The following is a 23,547-nucleotide window of genomic DNA, read 5'->3' as shown; positions in this document are numbered from 1 at the left end:
GTTGCCTGACCCCCAGGTTGGGAAGCCTGACGTGGGTCTCAGAACCTTCACTCCAGTGGGTGGACTTCTGTGGTATAAGTGTTCTCCAGTCTGCGAATCACCCACCCAGCAGTTATGGGATTTGATTTTACCGTGATTGCGCCCCTCCTACTGTCTCTTTGTGGCTTCTCCTTTGTCTTTGGATGTGGGGTATCTTTTTTGGTGAGTTCCAGTGTCTTCCTGTCGATGATTGTTCAGCAGCTAGTTGTGATTCTGGTGTTCTCACAAGAGGGAGTGAGAGCTGGGATTGTTTTCTTAATTACATTTTTGGATTATTCATTTATAATGTATAGAAATACAGTTGATTTTTGTATGTTGTGCAATCTTAATGAACTTCTTTATTAGTTCTAATAGTTTTTATAATTTATCTTTTTTATTGAAGTATAGTTGCTGTACAAAGTTCTAATAGTTTTTAGTGGAATCTATGGAATTTTCTATATACAAGATCATATTATCTGTGAATGCGGATAGTTTTACTTCTTCCTTTCCAATCTGGATGCCTTTTACTTTCTTTTCTTGCTTAACTGCCTGGCTAGAACCTCCAAACCAATATTGAATAGAAGTGGTGAGAGCAGATACCCTTGTCTTCTTCCTGATCTTAAGAGGGACATATTCACTCTTTCAGCATTATGTATATTAGCTATGTGTTTTTTGCAGACGCCCCTTATCAGGTTGAGGATGTTCCCTTCCATGCCTAGTTTGTTGACTGTTTTTATCATGAAGAGTGTTGGATTTTGTCAAATACTTTTTCTGAATGTATTGAGATGATCATGTGGATTTTGTCCTTTATTCTATTAATATGATGTGTTACATTGATTAATTTGAGATGTTAAACAAACCTTGCATTCTTGGGATACATCCCACTTGTTAATGGTATATGATCCTTTTTATATATTGCTAGATGCAGTTTGCTAGTATTTTGTTGGGGATTTTCCATCTATATTCATAAGAGTTATTGGTCTGTAGTTTTCTTGTGATCTTTGGTTTTGGTATCATGGTAATACTGGCTTTATATAATAAGATGGGTAGTATTCCCACCTTTTCTATTTTTTGGAAGAGTTTGTGAATGATTGGTATTAATTCTTCTTTAAATGTTTGGTAGAATTCACCAGTGAAGCCACCTGGCCCTGAGCTTTTTTTTGTGAGAAGTTGTTTAATTACTTATTCAGTCTTGTTCCTTGTTCCAGGTATGTTCAGTTTTCTATTTCTTCCTAGCCAATTTTGGTAATTTGTATCTTTATAGGAATTTGTCCGTTATCTAATTTGTTGGTGTACAATTGTTCATAGTATTCCCTTATACTTTTTATTTCTATAAGGTCAGATGTGATGACCCCTCTTTCTAAAATCATTTGATTTTAGAAATTTGGGTCTTTTTTTTTTCCTTAGCCAGTCTAGCTAAAAGTTTGTCAATTTTATTGATCTTTTCAAGGAGCCAATTTTTGGTTTTGTTGATTTTCTCTATTGTTTTTTTATTTCTCTATTTCATGTATTTCTCCTCTTTTTTTTATTATTTCCGTCCATGTATTTGCTTTGGATTTTAGTTTAATCTTTTTTTTCTAGGTTTTGAAGATAGACATTATGCTATTGATTTGATATCTTTCTTTTTTAATATAGGTATTTATGGATATATATTTTCCTCTAAGCAGTGCTTTAATTGCATCTCATATGTTTTGGCATGCTGTATTTACAGTTTCATTCATCTTAAAGTATTTTCTATTTCTGTTGTGATTTCTTCTTTGACCCATTGGTTATTTAGGATTGTATTGCTTAATTTCCTTACATGGTGATTTTCCCAATTTCTTTGTCATTAATCTCTAATTTATTTATTTATTTGTAGTCAGGAAAGATACTTTGTATGGTTTTAATCATTTTAAATCTATTGAGACTTATGTTATGGCCTAACATGGGGTCTTATTGTGGAGAATATTCCATATACGCTTAGAAGAATATATATCCTGCTGATGTTGGTGAAGTATTTTATACAAATCTGTTAGATCCAATTGGTTTATAGTGCTGTTCAAGTCTTTTATATCCTTTTTGATTTTCTGCCCAGTTGTTCTATCTGTTATTGAAAGTAGAGTACTGAAGTCCCCAACTGTTATTATTGAATTGTCTATTTGCCACCTCAATTCTGTCAGTTTTTGTTTCATGTAGTTTTGGGCTCTGTTGTTAGTTTCATGTATGTTTTCTAATTATTTCATCTTCTTGACTGATTGGTTCTTTTATCATTATAAAATATTCCTCTTTTTCTCTAGTAATAGCTTTTGTCTTAAAGTCTATTTTGTCTCCTATTAGTATGGCCACTCTAACTCTCTTCTGATTGCTGTTGGCATGGTATACTTTTTCCTTACAAACTCTTTGTATCTTTGAAACTAAAGTGTGTCTCCTGTAGACAACATAGAGTTGGATCTTATTTTTTTAATTCAGTCTCACAATCTCTGCTTTTTTATTTATTTAATCCATTCAAATACGATGTTATTATTGATATGGTTGGATTTACATCTGCCATTTTGCTTTTTGGGGGTGACTCATGACTACTTTGTTCCTCTGTTCCTCCTTTATTTTGAATTTATTTTTGTAAATGGTCTGAGGTAGAAGTTTAACATCCAGACATTAATTGTGCTAGCACTATTTTTAAAAATCGTCCTTTTCTACTGAATTTTAATACCTCCTTTGTCATATATATTGTTCCCATATATATTATAGTTCACTATATTTATGAAAATTCTATTCTATTCATGTATGTATCTGTCTTCTCTTGTGTCAATACCTGCTGTTTTGTTTAAGTAACTTTAAGGTAAATTTCAACATCTGCTATAGCAAGTCCCTCTTTGTTTTCCTTCTTGTCTTGGATATTCTCGTACACTAATTGTTCATGTGAATCTTTGTTTTATTTTTGGTTTGTTTTTTTTTTGCGGTACGTGGGCCTCTCACTGTTGTGGCCTCTCCCATTGCGGAGCACAGGCTCCGGACGCGCAGGCTCAGCGGCCATGGCTCATGGGCACAGCCGCTCCGCGGCATGTGGGATCTTCCCGGACCGGGGCACGAACCCGTGTCCCCTGCATCGGCAGGTGGACTCTCAACCACTGCGCCACCAGGGAAGCCCTCATGTGAATCTTTGAAATCAAAAAGAAAATACCGGCGATAATCCTTTTAAAATTTCACACACACATACATATAAACACATTCACCACCTAGTAATATGCTATTTGTTAAGTTAGACAGTTCATTTAATGTAGAAACTGGTGAGTGGCAACAAATCATATTAAAATGAAACAGAACAGGATGACTTATGTAACTTTCACCTAATAATTATTTTCTTAACATAGGATGAATGCTGTTGAAAGTAGAGCCATCAGGATGTTAAAAGAGAGAATGATTTCACAAAAAAGTGACCTCATTCGTGTTTTCCAACTTCAAGACAGCAGTAAATCAGGTAAAAAAAATTATGTAATGCTTACCATTTCTTAACATACCAGGTTACATACAAATTAGTTTTCATTTTCTTTGTTTCCTTAAGATTTCAGTTTTCTACTTTTACCAGCAAGGAATGATAGAGATAAAAATGAAATATAATCCATTATATGCTTGGACAAAAGCATATTCCTCCTTTTCAGTAAGCTTCTTTCAACTTAAAAAAACAACAACAACCCAGAATTAGACTCCTCTTCTGGTAGTATGTTTGACTAGACACTCTGGAAGGTCCTCCTGTTTAGAAACAGCTAGATTCTAGAGGATACATTAGTTTAATGCATTTACCAGCCTCACAGTAATTAAGATAAATCTCTAGGCTGCATTTCCTCTCCCCATTAAAGGATTTTTAAAACCACATGTTGGAACATGGAGCAGCAAGCAAGCACAAAAGGCTAGATTGTCCTGGGGGCAAATACTAATATTGGTGTAGCAGTCAATCCTGAGACTAAACCATAGGATAGTAGAAAGATGGATAAGCTGAATTTGAGACTGACAACATTAAGCCTAGATCCTCAAAGTGACTAAAGTAGTCCTAGGTCTGTAGTGCCCCCAACTCCTGGCAAGCAAATGCAAATCCATCTTCATGGGAAGTGTCCCTAATGTGGGCCACTAGTATATCCAGAGATTAAGATCAACTAATGTGAGGTCACAACCGAAGATCACCAAACAAACAAGGGGACAAGCTACCACGAGGGAGAGTCAGCAGAAACAATAAGCAACAGATTAGTTTCCCAAGGACATCATATATTGGAATTATCAAATACAAAATAAAAAATTACTGACAAAGAAAATGTTTAAAGAAATGAAAGATGGAATCACAAATACGCATTTGAAAATGATTTAAAGAAGAACCATTTTTATTTTATATAGATATAAAAACTCATTAAGAAAACTTAGTGAGTGGGTTTAACAGAAGATTAGACATTGCTTAAAAAAGAATTAGAGGGCTTCCCTGGTGGCGCAGTGGTTGAGAGTCCACCCACCGATGCAGGGGACACGGGTTTGTGCCCCGGTCCGTGAGGATCCCATGTGCCGCGGAGCGGCTGGGCCCGTGGGCCATGGCCACTGGGCCTGCGCGTCCGGAGCCTGTGCTCCGCAGCGGGAGGGGTCACAGCAGTGAGAGGCCCGCATACCGCAAAAAAAAAAAAAAAAAAGAATTAGAAAGATTAAGAATCAAATGTGTAACATACATCTAATCAGGGTCCCAGGAGGAGAGAATGTAAGAGAGAATATATTTGACATGATGATGGCTGAGACTTTTCCAATACTGTTGAAAGACTCAAATTCACAGGTAAAGAGGAACAGTGATTCTCAAATAGGGTAAATAAAATTAAATTCACACCTACACACACTTGTGGTGAAACTGCAGAGCACCAACAGTGAAGAGAAAATCTTAAAAGCAAGCAGAGGAAACACACGGTGCTACAGAGACAACAATTAGAGTGACATCAGACTTCTCAACAGTTGCAACAGAAGCCAGTAGACAATAGAGTCATATATACAGGTGGTCCCCAATTTATGGTGGTTCAACTTACAATTTTTCAACTTTAAAATGGTGTGAAAGCCATATGCATTGAGTAGAAACCATACTTCGAATTTTGAATTTTGATCTTTTCCCAGGCTAGCAATATGTGGTACAATGCTCTCTCATGATGCTGGGTAGTAGCATTGAGCCACAGCTCCCAGTCAGCCACAAGATCACAAGGGTAAACAACCAATACACTTAGAACCATTCCATACCCATACAGCCATTCTGTTTTTCACTTTCAGTACAGTATTCAATAAATTACATGAGATATTCGACACTTTACTATAAAATAGGTTTTGTGTTAGATGATTTTGCCCAACTATAGGCTAATGTAAGTGTTCTGAGCACATTTGAGGTAGGCTAGGCTAAGCTATGCTGTTCAGTAGGTTAGATATAAATATTAAATGCATTTTTACTCACAATATCTTAAACTTATGATAGGTTTATTGGGATGTAACTGCATTTTATGTCAGGGAAAATCTGTACAAAACATTGAAAATAAAATTTACGAAAAGATACAACATGAAAACACTAACAAAAACAAAGTGGGAACAGCTGTATTAATATCAGACAAAGTAGACTTCAAGGAGATATACATTACTAGAAAAATAAAGGGACACTTTCTGATAAAATATTCAGTTTTCCAACTAAACCCATTCTAAATGTGTATGCACCTATTAATATAGCCTCCTTCAAAAATATGTAAAACAAAAATGCACTGAACAAGTAGAAGTAGAAAAACCTACCATCATAGTGGGAGATTTTAACACTCCTCTCTCACAGGAACTGAAAGTATAAACAGACAAAAAGATTAGCTAACGTTCCCTAAAAGACATATTTAATATATAGAACTCTGCATCCAACATTGCAGAATATACATTGCTGTCAAGCACAAATGGAACATTTATAAAAATTGACCATTAAATGGAACATAAAGTAAATCTCAACAAATTTTGTATTGGAAACATATAGAATAAATTCTCTGACATAGTGAATTGAGCTACAACTCAATTACATAAGGTAGCTAGAAAATCCCCTTGGGCTTGGAAATGAGAAATACACTTCTATCTAAATAACCCTTGGATCAAAGAAGAAATCACAGTGGAAGTTAGAATGCTGAAATTGAGTAATGAAAACACAACATATCAGAACTTATGGGATGCAAATTAGAGAGGCATTGATATCCTTCAATGTATATATTTTAAAAGATGAAACTGTGATCAACAAAGTAACAAAAAGTGGTACTTTGAAGAAAATGTTGATATAACCCTCATAAGGAGAGAAAGAAAGAGAGACCAAATAACTGATGCCAGAATTGAAAGGGGGGACATTACTACAGACTTTACAGATATTAAAAACATCATAAGATCATAAGATATATTATGGAAATTCTTATGCTAATAAATGGAAACTTTAGATTAAATGGACACATTCTTAAAATATATATGTACACATACACTTATAAAAACTGACACAAAAAGAAATAGAAAATCTGAACAATCCTATAACTATTAAAGAAATTGGATCTGAAATTTTGAAACTTTCCACATAGAAAGCTCTGAGCTCATATTTAATATTTTAAGAAAGAAATGAAACCAGTGTTACAGAAACTCTTCCAGAGAATAGAAATAGAGGGAACACTTTCTTTTTTTGGCTGTGCCACATGGCTTGAGGGTTCCCAGACCAGGGATCAAACCCGTGCCCTTGGCAGTGAAAGCACGGAGTCCTGACCACTGGACTACCAGGGAATTCTCAAGGGAACACTTTCAAGATGATTTTAGGAGGTCAGCATAACCTTGATACCAAAACCTAACAAGAACATTATGGAAAAGGAAAATTAAAAGCTAATATCACTCATACATTTAGATGAAAAAAATCCTGGAAGAAATAATGAAATGATAGCAAAAGGTTAGTGTATCAGAACAGAGTTTAGTTTATTCTAGGAACACTAGGAATTCTAGGTTGTTTTAGCATTTGAAAATCAATCAGTGTAATTCATCACTTAACAAAACTTAAAGAGGTAATATAATTCTCTCAAGAAAAAAATTGTTTCATGTATTTCGCCCTGGTTTCATGGGTTTAAAAAACATTTAGAAAACTAAAAATGGAAGTAAACTTCTTTAATCTCATCAAGGATATCTACCAAAGCCTATAGAAAATAGCATACTTAATGGAGACATGTTGAAACCTTTCCTTCAAAGTTTGGGAATGAGGGAAGGATGCTGTAGCAGGCTGAATAATGTCCCTTCCCATAATATATCCACATTCTAATCCCCAGAATCTGTGACTGTTACCTTATTTGGCAAAAGGGACTTTGCAGATGTGATTAAGTTAAAGATCTTGACCTGAGGAGATTATCCTGCATTATCTAGGTGGGTCTGGTGTAATCACAATGGTCTTTATAAGAGGGACATAGGAAGAGTCAGAATCAGAGGAGAATGTGATGTGATGATGGAAGCAGATATTGAAATAATGCCCTTTGAAAATGGAGGAAGGTGCCCCAAGCCAAGGAATATAGGCAGCCATTAGAAGCTGAAAAAGGCAAGGAAAGGGATTCTCCCTTCAGAGCCTCCAGAAGGAACCAGCCCTGCTGACACTTGACTTTGGCCCAGTGAAACTGATTTTATACTTCTAACCTCCAGAACTGTAAGAGAATAAATATGTGTTATTTTAAGCCACTAACTCTATGGTAATTTGTTAGAGCAGCAGTAGGAAACTAATAAGAGGCCCCCTCTCAAGACTCTGTTCAGCTTTGTACTAGGGATGCTAGCCAGTACAATAAGGCAAGTTAAATAAAATGATAAGGCTTAGAAAGAAGAAATAAAATGTCACTGTGCATAGACAACATGCCAAATCCACAGAAAAACTGTTAGAATTAATAAGTGAATTTAGCAAGTTGTAGAACCTCAAGGTCAATAAACAGAAATTGATTGCACTTCCATATACTAGTGTATCAGTCAGAGTCTATTCAAGAGAAAGAAACCACATCAGTAATTTGAACAAGGAAAAAATATAAAGAATTATAAACTAGTAAAAGGTGATTAATTATTAGTAGGAATAAAAGAGAACTCTAAAGAATACAAGAACAGAAAGTGTAGGGAACAACTACTGTCTCTAAGGCTGAGAGAGAGTATCCAAGGAAGGAACAAACTTGGAAGAGTCCCCTACTTCCAACCAAGGCTAAGATTCAGACCTCATTGGAGAGGGTGTCACTCTGGCCCGCTGGATGGGGTGAAAGTTCACTGAGGTGTCTCATGTCAGAGTTGGCCTGTAGCTAGTGGGCTAGGAAGAGAATGGAGCCACCCACTGTGGTGCCATCAAAACTCTCTTTGGGCTATGCACCACTGTGTCTCCCACACACTGCTGGCAAGGGAACCACCCACTGCGGTGTCCATGAAATTCACTAGAGAGTGGGTGCCACTGCATTTCCCACACACCTAGCAGCCATGCTATGCTGTAGAAGCAAGAAGCAAAGTACACCAGAGCCGTTTCTTCTGCTATGTCTTAGAGCATTCTTCCTGCACCCTCTGCTGACAAAGCCTAGCATTATGCCAGGTGCCAAAGGAGAAATATTTACAGGGTTCAGCTCCAATATCACAAAACACGGCAAAGAAAGGTAGATTTTTAAGTGGGTGGAAGTAAATTGATAACTGGTATAGGCAACCATTAACTTTTAGATAATGAAAATCTTAAAAGATACCATTCACAATAGATAATCAAGTACCGAGAAGGAAACCAAATGATTGATGTGTGAGATTTCTAAAATATTATTAAAAGAAATAAAAAAGAACTGAAATACATGGGTGGGTATTACTGTGTTCAAGGGCCAAAGTTGTCAAGATATAAATTCTCCCCAAATTGAGCTATAGGTTTAATGCACCAAAGGGGCATGTACAGAATGTTCTTAGCAGCACTGTCTGTAATAGCACCAAACTGTAGATAATCCAATGTCCACCAACAATAGAATGGGTATATAAATTTTGAATATGTGGAATACTATACATCAATGAAAATGAAGACACTACAACTAAATGGAACATGGCTGAATCTCATGAACTTAGTGTTGAGCAAAGGAAGTAAGATTCCTCCCAAAATATTTACTTTATGATTCTGTTTATATATAGATCAAAAAAGGCAAAAAGTAAATTATAGTGTTAGAAATCAATATAGTGACTCTCCTTGGGAAAGTGGGAGGTGATAGTAATTATGAGGGTCCACAGAGGGGGCTTTTGGATATTGGCAATGTTGTATTTCTTGTCCTTGGTGGTGGTTGCATAAGAAACTCCTTTGTGATAATTCACTGAGTTCTGTATTTGTTTTGTGAACTTTTCTGTATGCGTTAAACTTCAATTAAAAAAAAAAAAAGAATTATGTCCTTAGCAGGTAAGTGTTTGGGGAGTCGTCTTGGTCGGAATGTAAAATGGCTACTCTTTTTTTTAAAAATTAATTTATTTTTGGCTGTGTTGGGTCTTCGTTCCTGCATGCAGGCTTTCTCTAGTTGTGGCAAGCAGGGGCTACTCTTCCTTGCAGTGCGTGGGCTTCCCATTGTGGTGGCTTCTCTTGTTGTGGAGCGTGCGGACTAGGTGCACGGGCTTCAGTAGTTGTGGCTCGTGGGCTTTGGAGCGCAGGCTCAGTAGTTGTGGCGCATGGGCTTAGTTGCTCCGCGGCATGTGGGATCCTCCTGGACTAGGGATCGAACCCATGTCCCCTGCACTGGCAGGCAGATTCTTAACCACTGTGCCACCAGGGAAGTCCCTGAATATTTTTTATTAAAAAAATTTTTTTGCTATTGAGTTGTAGGCATTCTTTATATATTTTGAAAACTAACCATTCTTCAGATATATGGTTTGCAAAAGTTTTTCCCATTCTGTAGGTTGCCTTTTCATTTTGGTGTTGGTTTTTTGCTGTGCAGAAGTTGTGGAGCATGGGTTTTAAGTGCGTGGGCTTCAGTAGTTGTGGCGTGCAGCCTCAGTAGTTGTGGCACACGTGCTTAGTTGCTCCACGGCATGTGGGATCTTCCTGGACCAGGGCTCGAACCCCTGTCCCCTGCATTGGCAGGCGGATTCTTAATCACTGCACCACCAGGGAAGTCCCTGGCTTCCTTTATATCCTTTTGTGTTTTCAAATCTTCTGTTATAAACATACCTTACTTTGTTAATAAGAAAAGCAGGGCTTCCCTGGTGGCGCAGTGGTTGAGGGTCCGCCTGCCGATGCAGGGGACACGGGTTCGTGCCCCGGTCCGGGAACATCCCACATGCCGCGGAGCGGCTGGGCCCGTGAGCCATGGCCGCTGAGCCTGCGCGTCCGGAGGCTGTGCTCCGCAACGAGAGAGGCCACAGCAGTGAGAGGCCCGCGTACCACAAAAAAAAAAAAAAAAAAAAAAGGGAAAAAATATAGTATACCCAAATTCTGATTGCTTACCCATAACAGTAAAGGAAAGATTTGCAGAACCCCAAAGGTTATTCTTCCCTCAGAGTCGGGGGGTCTGGTAGGACAGATCATAAAGGGGAGCAGAGGCACCCAGGCCTCAAAACCAAGGCTGTCTGCTTGCTCCATTGATGAGGTTGCATTTTTTATCAAATTATCAACCAATTATATGGGCTTTGTTGCTGTTGTCGTTAGGAAAACTTTCTGTGGGCCAGTGGGCTTTTTCCATGGAGAACGTTTTGGGGCTGAACTTGCCATGGAGATCCCTGAGTTCACATCTGGTAACCACAGACAAAGATGGAAATATTGACTACATGTCCAGCTTCCAGGATATCCACATTCAGAAACCTGTGAAAGAGGTAAGTGAAACACAGCCCCCGGCTAAAACCTGGCTAGCGTCAAACAGCCTTTGGACGACTTTTAAGAGTTCCTTAGTTCTTTGAAAAGTTGGGAGTGGAATCGTCTAATGGGTGGGCATGGCACTCTTAGGAAAGACCTAAGGGGGATCTTCCAGATACATTGTGATCTGTTCAGGAAGTTTGTGTGTTCTAAGGATAGGCAAAAAGAAAAAAGAAGAAAAGTCTTCTGCAAGCAAATCTGTGTCACATATGTGATTCTTCCCTTAAGTGCTGTCCACCAGAAGGGCATATATGACATCTATTCTTTCATATAATACTCTTTAAAATACTCAACATACTCCTATTAACTGTCAGTAAGTATAGACTTACTGATATGACATCTTATACCTTAAAGAATTTTAAAATTTAGAATTTCTTATTAAAATGGGAATACCCCAGGGAGAGTTGTCAGACCCCCAGTACTTATTAGTTAACAACCCATCAGCAATTAGTTATAATATTGGGCTGAAAGTGAGTTGATGGGAACTAGAACTGGGGTGATTGTTTGCAGGAGAGTTGAGAAGTTGAGCAGGAAAAGGGAAGTAAAACTGCACGTGGGAAACTAAAATATCCACAGAAAGGAGGCTTTTGGCTTCACTTGAGAGACATTTTACCATGGTGGCTAAGCTCCTAGGCCTTGGCTTCAGGCCAAGATTCAAATCCCACTTACCAGCTATGTGAACCTTGGGAAACTTACTTTACCTCTCTGTCTTCCAGCCTGTAAAATGGGCATAATAATAGTTCTGTTTCTTGGGGCTATTGTTGAGGTGTTGCAGTTTTCTTATGACAGGGCCGAAAGTAAGCTCATCACACGGGATGAATTGTGCCGAGGCACAGCAGTAGAGGGCTGCCGCTCGCTCAGGCAATACAGCGCTGTCTGTCCTGCTGTGGTAGCTTTTATTTAAGCATTATCTATGTTTTCATTTTAAGACTTGTTTTCTTAACATTCCAGAAATGCCAAAGCAGAAACATATGCTTTTATTGATTATACAAGCAACAATGGGCTTTCTTGAAGACATGCCGTGCTTCGGCCTTGAGCGCAAAAGCAGCACAAGGACATTTCCTTGTGTTCCCATTATTCTGATTATACTGAAGTAGCACAAGGACGTTTCCTTGTGTTCCCACCATTCTGATTAGACTGAGGACATCTCATGGATCAGTGCCCAAAGCACTCAATGCTTCTTCGCAGGCCCCTGGTTTGCCGGGGGGTAGGGTGGGGGGGCTCAAAGCATCCAGGACTGTTTGCAGTTCTGGCTTATTCGCATGCCCCCGGTTTGCTGGCAGGGGGGGGCTCATGGGTCACGTCTCCTTTCCATGTCCTCAGTTATTCCACTACATTGAGGACTGAATTAAATAATCCATAGAAGCTGTCAGTGCAGAGCCTGGCACACAGATTCGCTTTGGCCCGTCCCCTAAGGAACAGAGACTGCAGGCGCTACAGAACGCAAGAGCATGGTCTTTTATCTGATTTAAGAGGGTTGGGCCTCCAAGGAAGGCCTGCCTTCTCAAATTTCTATCTAAATCACATACTTCGAATTGGTGACCATGTTGTGTGTTTGTTACTTTTACTAAAATTAACCTGTTATAAATTCTATATGTCTTAACACTTAGACAGTCTTTATTTTAGGTTCAGTCTACTCTGATTGAAACAGTGTACAGATACCGATCTGACCTGCAAATCATCTTTAATGTCATTGACTCTAATCACTCAGGTAGGTTCACTTTGATTGGTTCAGTAGCAATAGAAAGCAAAGGCTAGTCTGTTCTTTTAAACCAGAATTCTGTTTTCATCTATTGCATTCTTCATCCAAACTTGATTTAACTCAGGGGTGGGGGGTAGGGATAAACTCATGTTTAATATTATTGTGTTTTTTAGTTTGGCCACAGACTCTCTATTCGAGTCCATATAGTATAGGCTTATATATCCATTAGTCAGACAAGAATAGCTCCTTTTATAAATCACCAGCACAGATGAAAAGATAATTCACTGTCCATTTAAAAATTGTACTTATTCCTGGCAATAAAAATCATTCCTAGAGTTCTGATTCTGTTTTGGGGACTAAGAACTCATTTTCTGCTTAGCTTTGATGTGCAGTTATTTATTTTCAAACTTTAAAAAAAAATCATCAGATAATCCCCAACTGCAGAGACCATTGAATACCAAAAAATCAATAATCAAAACACAAAAGTAAATTACTGCCTATAGAAAATGGCAGAGCCACTGTCTGCAATCCTCTTTTTGAGTCCCAGGGTTAATTCTCCCTCTGCTTTGATGTAGCTCTCCTCTGCCCTCCTTCCATGTCCCTCTCCCTTAGGTTTTAGATCTTGTAATTTCTATACTACATATAGTACCACATCTACAATCTCCCCCGCCCCATTCCTTCACTGTTCACTCATTCCAGCTTTAGAAGAATAATCTCAGGATCACTTGGTAGTTGAAAGTGACATATTATTTCTTATATTTACAATCTTACTTTTCCATTTCCTTCAGTGTCTCGATGGTCAGGCATGTTAGTGAGCTGCTAATTGGGACTATTCAGTCAGTATGGCTTTCCCCACCCCTCTCTAAGGTGGGTCTTAAAATGAACACTCATGACCTTCTCCTATATTCTTTTAGGCCTGATCTCCATGGAAGAATTTCGTAGCATATGGAAACTTTTCAAAAGTCACTACCGTGTCTGTGTTGATGATTCCCAGTTAGATGAGCTCACCGAAAGGATGGACTTAAACAAAGATGGAAGCATTGATTTTAATGAGTTTTTAAAGGCTTTCTATGTAGTGCATAAATTTGACAAGTTGAGTAAATCAGACACCAAGGTTGCTTAACAAGAATTAGGGCTTTCTCTCCTTGTAAACAGTTGGCCCAAATCACTGACACAATCTTTGCCACGACCCTTGAAATTCATAGTGAGTAGTAGAGAAAAGTAGACCCCAATTCACACCATGAGCAGATGTATAATGTGGGTATTGGAAGTCCCTAGTAAACTGCTATTGGTAAGACTAGGTTAAATGTCAGCTGATAGGATTTGGCTCCAGTGGCGGGACTCACACACTGCCAGGTAGTAACTGGATTTGAGCCTAGTGTTGGTCTCTTGGATGCCACCTAACCAGGAGACCTGAGCAGTTTGTAAACATATTGAAAAGAACCCAATGAATACCAGAGGAAAGTTCAACATCTGTGAGTGGTTGAGGGATGGGAGGAGGAATACCAAACTATTAAAAATATTTCCATCTTTAAACTGTAATCTTCTTTGGAGATATCATAAACCAGTGATTTTCAGCTGTGAGGGAACCACCTTCAGGGATGGGGGCCATATCAGAATCTTCGGGGGAAGCTGTGGGAGTGTATTGTTTGAAAAAGCGTATTTTTTTCTTGTCTGTTGGAGATAGAAAGTGAGTACATTCAGACTGAGTCCTATAGTTAATATGGTTTGACACCTTCACTGGTAAGATGGGGCCTTGGTGATGCATACGTTGTGCAATTTATTCTGCCATTCTGATGGCCTATCAAACATAGTAAGAGATTTCTGTTTGAAGGTGAGTATATGTTTCATTTTCTTCTTGAAGTTTGAGAACTTTAAGATCTATGAATATGCCAGGTTAGATATCCTGCTACACACACCAGAAATAATGGATCACATATAACAAATATCTTTTAAAAATGCATAGCTGAGCTGGCAAGTAAGTAAAGGAAACCCCAGGGGCAGGGGGGACTTCCCTGGTGGCTCAGTGGATAAGAATCCGCCTGCCAGTGCAGGGGACACAGGTTCGATCCCTGGTCCAAGAAGATCCCACGTGCCACGGAGCACATAAGCCCGTGCGCCACAACTACTGAGCCTGTGCTCTAGAGCCCGCTAGCCACAACTACTGAGCCTGTGTGCCACAACTACTGAAGCCTGTGTGCTGCAACTACTGAAGCCTGCGTGCCTAGAGCCCATGCTCCACAAGAGAAGCCACCACCATGAGAAGCCCGTGCACTGCAACAGAGAGTAGCCCCTGCTCACCACAACTAGAGAAAGCCTGTCTGCAGCAATGAAGACCCAACACAGCCAAAAATAAATAAAATTAAAAAAGAAACCCCAAGGTTAGGAAAAAAGAGAGCATAATTAAAATCATAGCAATATTAACTTTGGACAGGATAGACTTTAAGGCAAAGAATAATCTCATTAGGTATAAAAAGGTCATTACTGAATGCTAAAAGGAATGATTCACCAGGAAGATGTAATAGTTTATGAACTGATATGCATCTAAAAAATTAGAGCTTTAAAATTGATAATGCAAAAGTTGACATAACTAATAGGAGAAATTGATAGAGGGAGATTTTTAACATACCTCTGTCAGTAATTGAGCACGTAAATAAAAAACTTGTGTATAGAAAATTGGACAACCCAGTTAATCCACCTGATCATGCATGTATATGTATACTCTGCAATCAGTTTCAGAGAATACACATTATTTCCAAGCACTTATGGAACATTTATAAAAACTGATCATGTATTAGACCACAAAACATATCTCAAATACTAAGCAATCAGTTAACCAAGATACTACATTTTCTGGTCATTGTGCATAATTTTCCTGGGGAAAAATATAATTTACTAATGCTAACTCAAGAACAATAGGAGGGGCTAAAGAGACACATAACCATTAAAGAATGTGTCGGTTTGGCTAGGCTGAACTACATTTCTCAGAATTCCCCTTCTTGTATGTTTCTGGTTAAGGTGGGCCACAGTGGAGATTCCTGAGAGAGTTGGAAGGCAAAGAGAAGCGGCAACCATTGTGTAGCTCCCACACGCTCTTGCTGAGCTGCCGATTCACCTTGTGGGTGTGAAGCAGCAGCTAGGCCTGCAATTGCTCTACAGCCCCCTGGCTCCCCTGTTAGCTGCTCCGATTCCCGGGACCACTGTGTGTGTTTAGCTCCGTGATGGCCGCCCGGGCCAGGTGTGTGTGTTTAGCGCCATGATGCGATTCTCCGGCCAGGTGTGTGTGTTTAGCGCCATGATGAGGTTTCTCGGGCCCAGTGTGCGTGTTTACCGCCATGATGAAGGGTCCTGGCTTTTTCAGGTCGCCAAGGCCTCAGGCTTTAGTCCGTTCTTGTGGGGTGGCAGCTTGTGCCTGTGGGTTTGAGCCTGCTCCGGATCTTCCCTGACTGCCTGCCCTGTGGACTTCGAGCTCCGGAATCAGGTATGGTGTCAACAGCCTTACGGAGCCTGCTTAGCCAGCTCCCACATTTGCACAAGCCACTTCAACTGTTTATACACACACACGCACACGTATATATATCTCCTACTGGCTTGGCCTCTGGTTGAACCCTGATTGATACAGAATTTGGTACTGAGAGTAGTTCTGGAAAAACAGAATCTTAAAAAAACGTGTGCTCTGAATGTGTATAAGCTGACGTGTGCAGAGCTTCTGCTGCATTATCTCACGTGAAAATCCACTGCTCATCCCGGAATAGTTGTTTTAAGAAACGTCCAATCTCTGGCACAACCAGATGAGTCTTTTTTTGTTGCTTCCTGAATGTCATTTGGTTATTTATTCTCGGGCTTCCTCCTGCAACTCTCATTTTCTCCCTTGGGTTTCTAATCCCTGGAATTAATTATATGCCTTTGTTGGAAATTTTACCTAAAAACGTCCTTTGATTTTACTAAAGATTATCATTTAATGTTGTAAACTTATGCCTGACACGAGTTGTGCTTAACCACACTTCAGTTTTACAAAGTATGTATATATACGTATATGTATATATTTTAAAAATTTATATGTATAGAGTTGTGAAATATCATTTTTAATTTATATTTCTTAATTGCAAATGAGATTGAGCATCTTTTCATTAGTTTGTTGGTCAGTCTGTTTTCTAAGAAAATGCTTATTCTTATCCTTTGCTCATTTTTCTAATAGCTATTTGTCTTTTTCTTACTGATGTCTAGGAACTTTAAAACGCTTCTCGGTACGGATTCTCTGTTCTTGATTTGGGAAGCAGATATCTTTTTTTTTTAACATCTTTATTGGGGTATAATTGCTTTACAATGGTGTGTTAGTTTCTGCTTTATAACAAAGTGAATCAGTTATACATATACATATGTTCCCATATCTCTTCCCTCTTGCGTCTCCCTCCCTATCCCACCCCTCCAGGCGGTCACAAAGCACCAAAGCACCGAGCTGATCTCCCGGGAAGCAGATATCTTATCCCAGTCTGTGACTTGATTTTTCACTTCCTTTCTGACATATGTTTTCAACTAAGTTTTAAATTTCAATTTGTTTTATTTCAATTTATCAGTCTTTTCCTTTATAATTTGTGCTTTTTGCATCTTGTCTAAAAACAAAAATATCCTTTCCAACTCTGGAAATACCGTAAAGATACAGTGGATCCTTATTTGTGGATTTTGTATTTGCAAATTCACCTACTCCCTAAAATTTATGTGTAACGCAAAATGAATATTTACGGTGGTCATGTGCAAAGGAGTGAGTTTATTTTGAGTTGTACACATTCCCAGCTGTGGTGGGACAAGGCGACGTTCTGCCTTCTTGTGTCTGCTCTCATACTGTAAACAAGTGACCTTTTTGAGGTGTATTTAGTGCCTTGTTTTTTGCATTTTTATGCTTTTTTGTTGGCGATCTCGGTGTCTAAAATAGCCCCATGTGTAGTGCTGAAGTACTATCTAGTGTTCCTAAATGCAAGAAGGCTGTGAGGTGCCTTAAGAAGAAAATATGTGTATTAGGTAAGGTTCACTCAGGCCTGAGTTACAGTGCTGCTGTGAGTTCAGTGTTAATGAATCAACAATATATATTAAATGAGTTGTCTTTAAACAGAAGCTAACATAAAACAAGGTTATGTTATTGATCAGCCGACTGAAATGTTGTGACCATAGGCTCGCAAGGACCAAACCCTGTATTTCACAAAGGAGCGATGCTTCAGTATTCACTAATTCATTATATAGTGATTATATAGAACATAACTACTGCAAATAATGAGAATCAATTATGTTCTCTAAAAGTTCCGTATATTCCCTAAAAGTTCGTAATTTCATAGGGTTTAGTTCTATTCATAAGATCTGATTGCTTCCTTTCTAGTCTTCAGTCATTTTATGTGTATTTCTTTTATAATCTCTTTCTGTTTCTCTCTCTGTATTTGGACCTCCTGGGGGTAGAAATGGATGTTTCTTGTATGTGCAGACTTGAACAGGTTGAACTGTTCACTCAGGGGCTTTGACATTTTTTATTGTGAACTCATTATTAGCAGGGCTTATATTTTTTTCTGTGAAAATCCCGTGGTATTTGGGTTGTGGGAGCATCTCTTCAGAGAAGTTTTTTGTTTGCTTCTGCTTCGTGTGTCAGGAGTATCACTGCTTGAGGAATAAATCTTGCATTACTTTTTCGTCTGCAGTTTCTGCACTATGTGGGTAGAGTAAAAGTGATGTGAATTGAGGTCCTGTGGCTTTGAATTCTCGGAGAGCTTTTCTTTTTTTTCTCCCACCCAAAGCCCTGTGTTCTCTCTTGTTTTTAAATCCTTTCATAAACAGAATAGTCTTTTGAGGGTCTTGGCTTTATATAAAGTTCTCAGTTCCAATTCCCTACCTCCCAAAGCCCGAAGCTTCATTTGCTACCCCTGTGTGGGAATTAACACCAAACCCCTATAGGTTCTAGAGACAAATACCGCCTAGTAGCTCAAGCACTTACCCCTGTGCTTTTTCACTTCCCTCTTTGTTTCTGGCACCTGGGGATTTGCCTTTGTTTTTCGTGACCTTAGCTGTACCTTTAAATGTAATTATGTTACATTTTACTCAGTACTTACAGGTGATTATAGTAAAAGAATGTTCAGGTTGTCTGAGTCCACCATATTGCTAAAAGCTGAGAAATAGACTTTTTGTATCCACTGCTATTTGTTAATAATCTTGAGACTTCATATTTTTACCTGGACAGTGTTCATAATATGACATGGGGCTTGAATTATGCAACATGTGTCATTTACTGGGTCTCAATTTTTAAACTTTGTTAGAACTTATTTCTAAATAATTTTCTTCTTTACTGTTTTTTTAAACATAAATGGGACCATATTATACAATCTTTAAAAGACAGGGGCACACTTTTTTTTCTCCTACCTTTTCTCCCCCAACATAAGCATGGCCCTCACCTAGGGAAGTCATGTTAACTTCCTATATGGCCTCTTCCATATTTTTATCTGTCCCATATAGACCTATATAGAGCTAAATATGTCCTCATATACACATATATTTACATATACAGTACTACATAATCAAGGTGGTTTATTGTTATATGCTCTATAAAAATGGTATTTTAGTATACATAATTTTCTGCATTCTGCTTTTCTCAACCAACAATACCTAGTTGAGATCCCTGTAAACTGTAATTCTTTTTCTTTTTTTTAATGTACAAATCATGAGTGTACTGCTTGGTGAATTTCCACAATGAATACACCTATGTAACCAGCACCCAGATCAAGAAACAACATTACCAGTGTCCCAGAATCCCCCTCATGCCTCCTTCCATATACCCCCCTCTACCCCAACCTGGCGGTAACCATCATCCTGACTTGTAACAGCATAGATTTTCTTTTAAGCCTGTTTTATGCTTTATACAAATGCAACCATTCAGTACTTACTCCTTTTTTTTTTTTTTTTTTTTTTTTTTTTTGCGGTACGTGGGCTTTTCGCTGTTGTGGCCTCTCCCGTTGCGGAGCACAGGCTCCGGACGCGCAGGCTCAGCGGCTGTGGCTCACGGGCCCAGCCGCTCCGCGGCATGTGGGATCTTCCCGGACCGGGACACAAACCCGTGTCCCCTGCGTTGGCAGGCGGACTCTCAACCACTGCGCCACCAGGGAAGCCCCATACTCCTTTTTAATGATATATTTGTGACATTCGTAATGTATGTAGTTATAGTTTGTTCATTCTGGTTACTGTATAATATCCTATTGTGTGAATATACCAGAATTTATCCATTCTACTGATAGGCTTTGGGGTTATTATGGACGGTGCTGCCAGGAATGTTTTTGTCCATTAATTTATTCTTTTTAATGGCTATTATAATTTAGTGCTATGAAGGATCACCCTTTATTCAGCCATCCTGCTTTTTTTTTTTTAATACAATTTTCTTTTTTTCCCGGCTACACCATGAGGCATCCCTGACCGGGGATCGAACCCGTGCCCCCTGCAGTGGAAGGCAGAGTCTTAACCACTGGACCATTGGGGAAGTCCCTGTTTTCTGTCTTTTAATAGAATATTTTAAGTTTCCTTTTATGGGTCTATGTTTCTCATATTAAATTTATTCCTAAATATTTTATCATTTTGGGCCACTATTATAAATGAAAAACTTAACCCCATTTGCATTTCTAGGTAGTTATTGTTAGAGTAAAAAATTCTATTGTAATATATCTGATATCCAGCCTTCTTACCAAATATTGTTATTAATGTTAAAAGTTTTTTAATAGTGTTTCTTGGGTTTTCAGTGTAGGCAGTTATAGTATGAGCAGACAGATCTAATTTATATATCTTCTTTCAAGGCTACCAGAGATAGGAAACAAAAATACAGAATGCCCAGTTAGATATGAATTTCAGATAAACAATAAATTTTTAGAATAAGACTGTCTGGAAATATATATTGCATGGGACATACTTATCCTAAAAATGTATTCATTGTTCATTTGAAATTCAAATTTAACCGGGTGTTCCGTATTTTGTCTGGCAACCCTCCACTTCTTTCCCAAAGATTATACCTGTCTTATTTTCTTTACATGTTGCATTCGATGACACCTCTAAGACAGTGGTTCTTACCCCAGGTTGCGTTAACATCAGCCAGAAAGCTTTTAAAAAAATTTCTAATGCCAGGCCCCTATGGCCAGAGATTGAATTGGTATATATTTTGGAAAGCTTTCCAGATGATTCTTATAGGCATGCGGGGTTGAGCACTACTACGTCCTTAAAGCAGTGTTAAATAATAATGGTGTTAGTGTGCATCCCTGTCTCCTCCATGATTTTAATGAAATATTTTTAGTGTTTTGACATTTAAAATAATTTTTGTTGGTTTTTGATGAATATCCTTAGTTTCCATCTATTCCTATTTTCCTTAAAGTTTTAATTAGGAATGGCTGCTTTTAGCATCTATTAATATGCTTATATTTTCTCTTAGTTTTTTGATATAAAGACTCATATTGTGGGCTTCCCTGGTGGTGCAATGGTTAGGAATCTGCCTGCCAATGCAGGGGACATGGGTTCAAGCCCTGGTCCGGGAAGATCCCACATGCCACGGAGCAACTAAGCCCGTGTACCACAACTACTGAGCCTGTGCTCTAGAGCCCGCAAGCCATACCTACTGAAGCCCGTGCTCCTAAAGCTCGTGCTCGGCGACAAGAGAAGCCTGGGCACCGCAACAAAGAGTAGCTCCCACTCGCGGCAACTAGAGAAAGCCCCCGAGCAGCAACAAAGACCCAATGCAGCCAAAAATAAATTTTAAAAATTTTAATTAAAAAAAAGACTCATATTGCGAGGTTTCTTCATATTGAAGCACTTTCTAATTTTTAATTTCATATCTGAGTCTATTTCCTACTATTTTTTTAGACTTTGCATCTATATTTATAAATGAAATTGAGAATTTGTTATTGTTGAAATTAGCTTTGTCTGGTTTTGGTATATAAGTTATGCTGGCCTTGTGGGGAACTGGAGAACCTTGTATCTTTCTTCCTACTGCCTGAAATAGTTAAATCCTTGCTACTCAAAGTGGGGTCCATGAACCAACAGCATCCGCCTCCCCTGGGAACTGGTTAGAAATGCAGAGTCTTGGGCCCATCTCATCAGACCTGATGGATCCAAATCGGCATTTTGACAAGAGCCTCACATCACTTGTGTACACATTCAGTTTGAGAGAAGCAGGTGCAAAGAGCACCAGACTCATTAGTCCACAAAAGCTTAGATAAAATTCAGCTGTGGGCTTAGGTGGTCTTGGTGCCTTTTTCATGGTGGACAGCTACTCTCCTTTTCAATCTCGTCCATGGCAAATGATCTTGATAGGTTGGTCTATTTTGGTGGCTTCAGTTTTGCGAAGGAATCATCCATTTCCTGTATATTGTTCACATTTACTTGTTGCTGTTGTTTTTTGTTTTTATGACTTACTGTATTTTTTATGTCAATGACTCGTAAGGTTTCTAATGTCATAACATGGGCGTTTTTATCATCCCCAGCTTATAAATAAAGAAGCTGATAAGTTAAAAAACCACTAGGTCCCATTTTGTTATAATATGCTACGGGCAAGACATAACATGGCTTTTCATATTCTGAAGTCTGGACCCCTAGACACTTGTGTTCCATGGCTGGCCATCTTTTTGTTGTTGTTAGTTTCTGCTTTATAAATATAAGAAAGTGAATCAGCTATACATATACATATATCCCCATATCTCTTCCCTCTTGCGTCTCCCTCCCTCCCACCCTCCTTATCCCACCCCTCTAGGTGGTCACAAAGCACTGAGCTGCTCTCCCTGTGCTATGCGGCTGCTTCCCACTAGCTATCTGTTTTACATTTGGTACTGTATATATGTCCACACTACCACTCTCGTAGTTCCCGTTGTTTTTGGTGTCTGTCCCCAGTGGCTAAGGTTGGTTCAGTGGGTTGTGTAGGCTTCCTGGTGGAGGGGACTAGTGACTGTGTTCTGGTGGGTGAGGCTGGATCTTGTGTTTCTGGTGGGCGGGACCACGTCCGGTGGTGTGTTTTGGGGTGTCTCTGACCTTATGATTTTAGGCAGTCTCTCTGCTAATGGGTGGGGTTGTGTTCCTGTCTTGCTAGTTGTTTGGCATAGGGTGTCCAGCACTGTAGCTTGCTGGTCGTTTAGTGGAGCTGGGTCTTGGCATTGAGATGGAGACCTCTGGGAGATTTTCGCTGTTTGATATTGCGTGCAGCTGGGAAGTCTCTGGTGGACCAGTGTCCTGAACTCGGCTCTCCCACCTCAGAGGCACAGGCCTGACACCCGGTTGGAGCACCAAGAGCCTGTCATCCACACGGCTCAGAATAAAAGGGAGAAAGAAAGAAAGAAAGAAAAAATAAAGTTATTAAAATAAAAAATATTTATTAAAAATTAATAAAATAGAAAGATGCTGTTTCTTATAGTTCTTTTCATTTCTACTAAATCTGTGTTTCTGTTATCTTTCTTATTCCTCCTCTGTGAACTTTTGCTGCTTTCTTTTTCCCTTGATCTGCCTTGCAAGGGGGCTTGCAAGACACTATTGCTTGTCTTTTGTAAGTTCCAGCTTTTGCATTTATTTTTCCTTTGAACTATTTTGGGGGAGGGGTATTTGTTCACTGTTAGAGCTTTTACTTGTACTAATATTCTCTTCTAATTTCTGTTCATTATTTTGCTGTTCTTTTTCTAATTTTTTTAAGATTCGTATAGGTCTTTCATTTCTAGACATTTTAAAAAATGAAGGGGCTTCCCTGGTAGTGCAGTGGTTAAGAATCCACCTGCCAATGCAGGGGACAGGGATTCGAGCCTTGGTCCAGGAAGATCCCACATGCTGCAGAGCAACTAAGCCCACGTGCCACAACTACTGAGCCTGTGCTCTACAGCCTGTGAGCCACAACTACTGAGCCTGTGTGCTGCAGCTACTGAAGCCCGTGTGCCTAGAGCCCGTGCTCCGCAACAAGAGAAGCCACTGCAGTGAGGAGCCCGCACACCGC

The 23,547-nt window shown here is 39.1% G+C and overlaps 1 protein-coding gene across 1 annotated transcript in view; it reads left to right on the top strand.

The window, feature by feature from the left end:
• PPEF1 (protein phosphatase with EF-hand domain 1) overlaps positions 1 to 14,168 on the top strand; it is a 145,049-nt gene extending 130,881 nt beyond the window's left edge. The window contains exons 16-19 of the mRNA XM_060137592.1: positions 3,369 to 3,475; positions 10,664 to 10,827; positions 12,494 to 12,578; positions 13,484 to 14,168. Of these exons, the coding sequence (XP_059993575.1) occupies positions 3,369 to 3,475; positions 10,664 to 10,827; positions 12,494 to 12,578; positions 13,484 to 13,692 (565 nt within the window). The 3' untranslated portion in view covers positions 13,693 to 14,168. The remainder of the gene's footprint in view (positions 1 to 3,368; positions 3,476 to 10,663; positions 10,828 to 12,493; positions 12,579 to 13,483) is intronic.
• The last annotated feature ends 9,379 nt before the right edge of the window (positions 14,169 to 23,547 follow it).

This window comes from Lagenorhynchus albirostris, chromosome X (assembly GCF_949774975.1).
Source record: "Lagenorhynchus albirostris chromosome X, mLagAlb1.1, whole genome shotgun sequence".
Taxonomy (NCBI): Eukaryota; Metazoa; Chordata; class Mammalia; order Artiodactyla; family Delphinidae; genus Lagenorhynchus; species Lagenorhynchus albirostris.
This window is presented reverse-complemented; position numbering and strand designations above follow the sequence as displayed.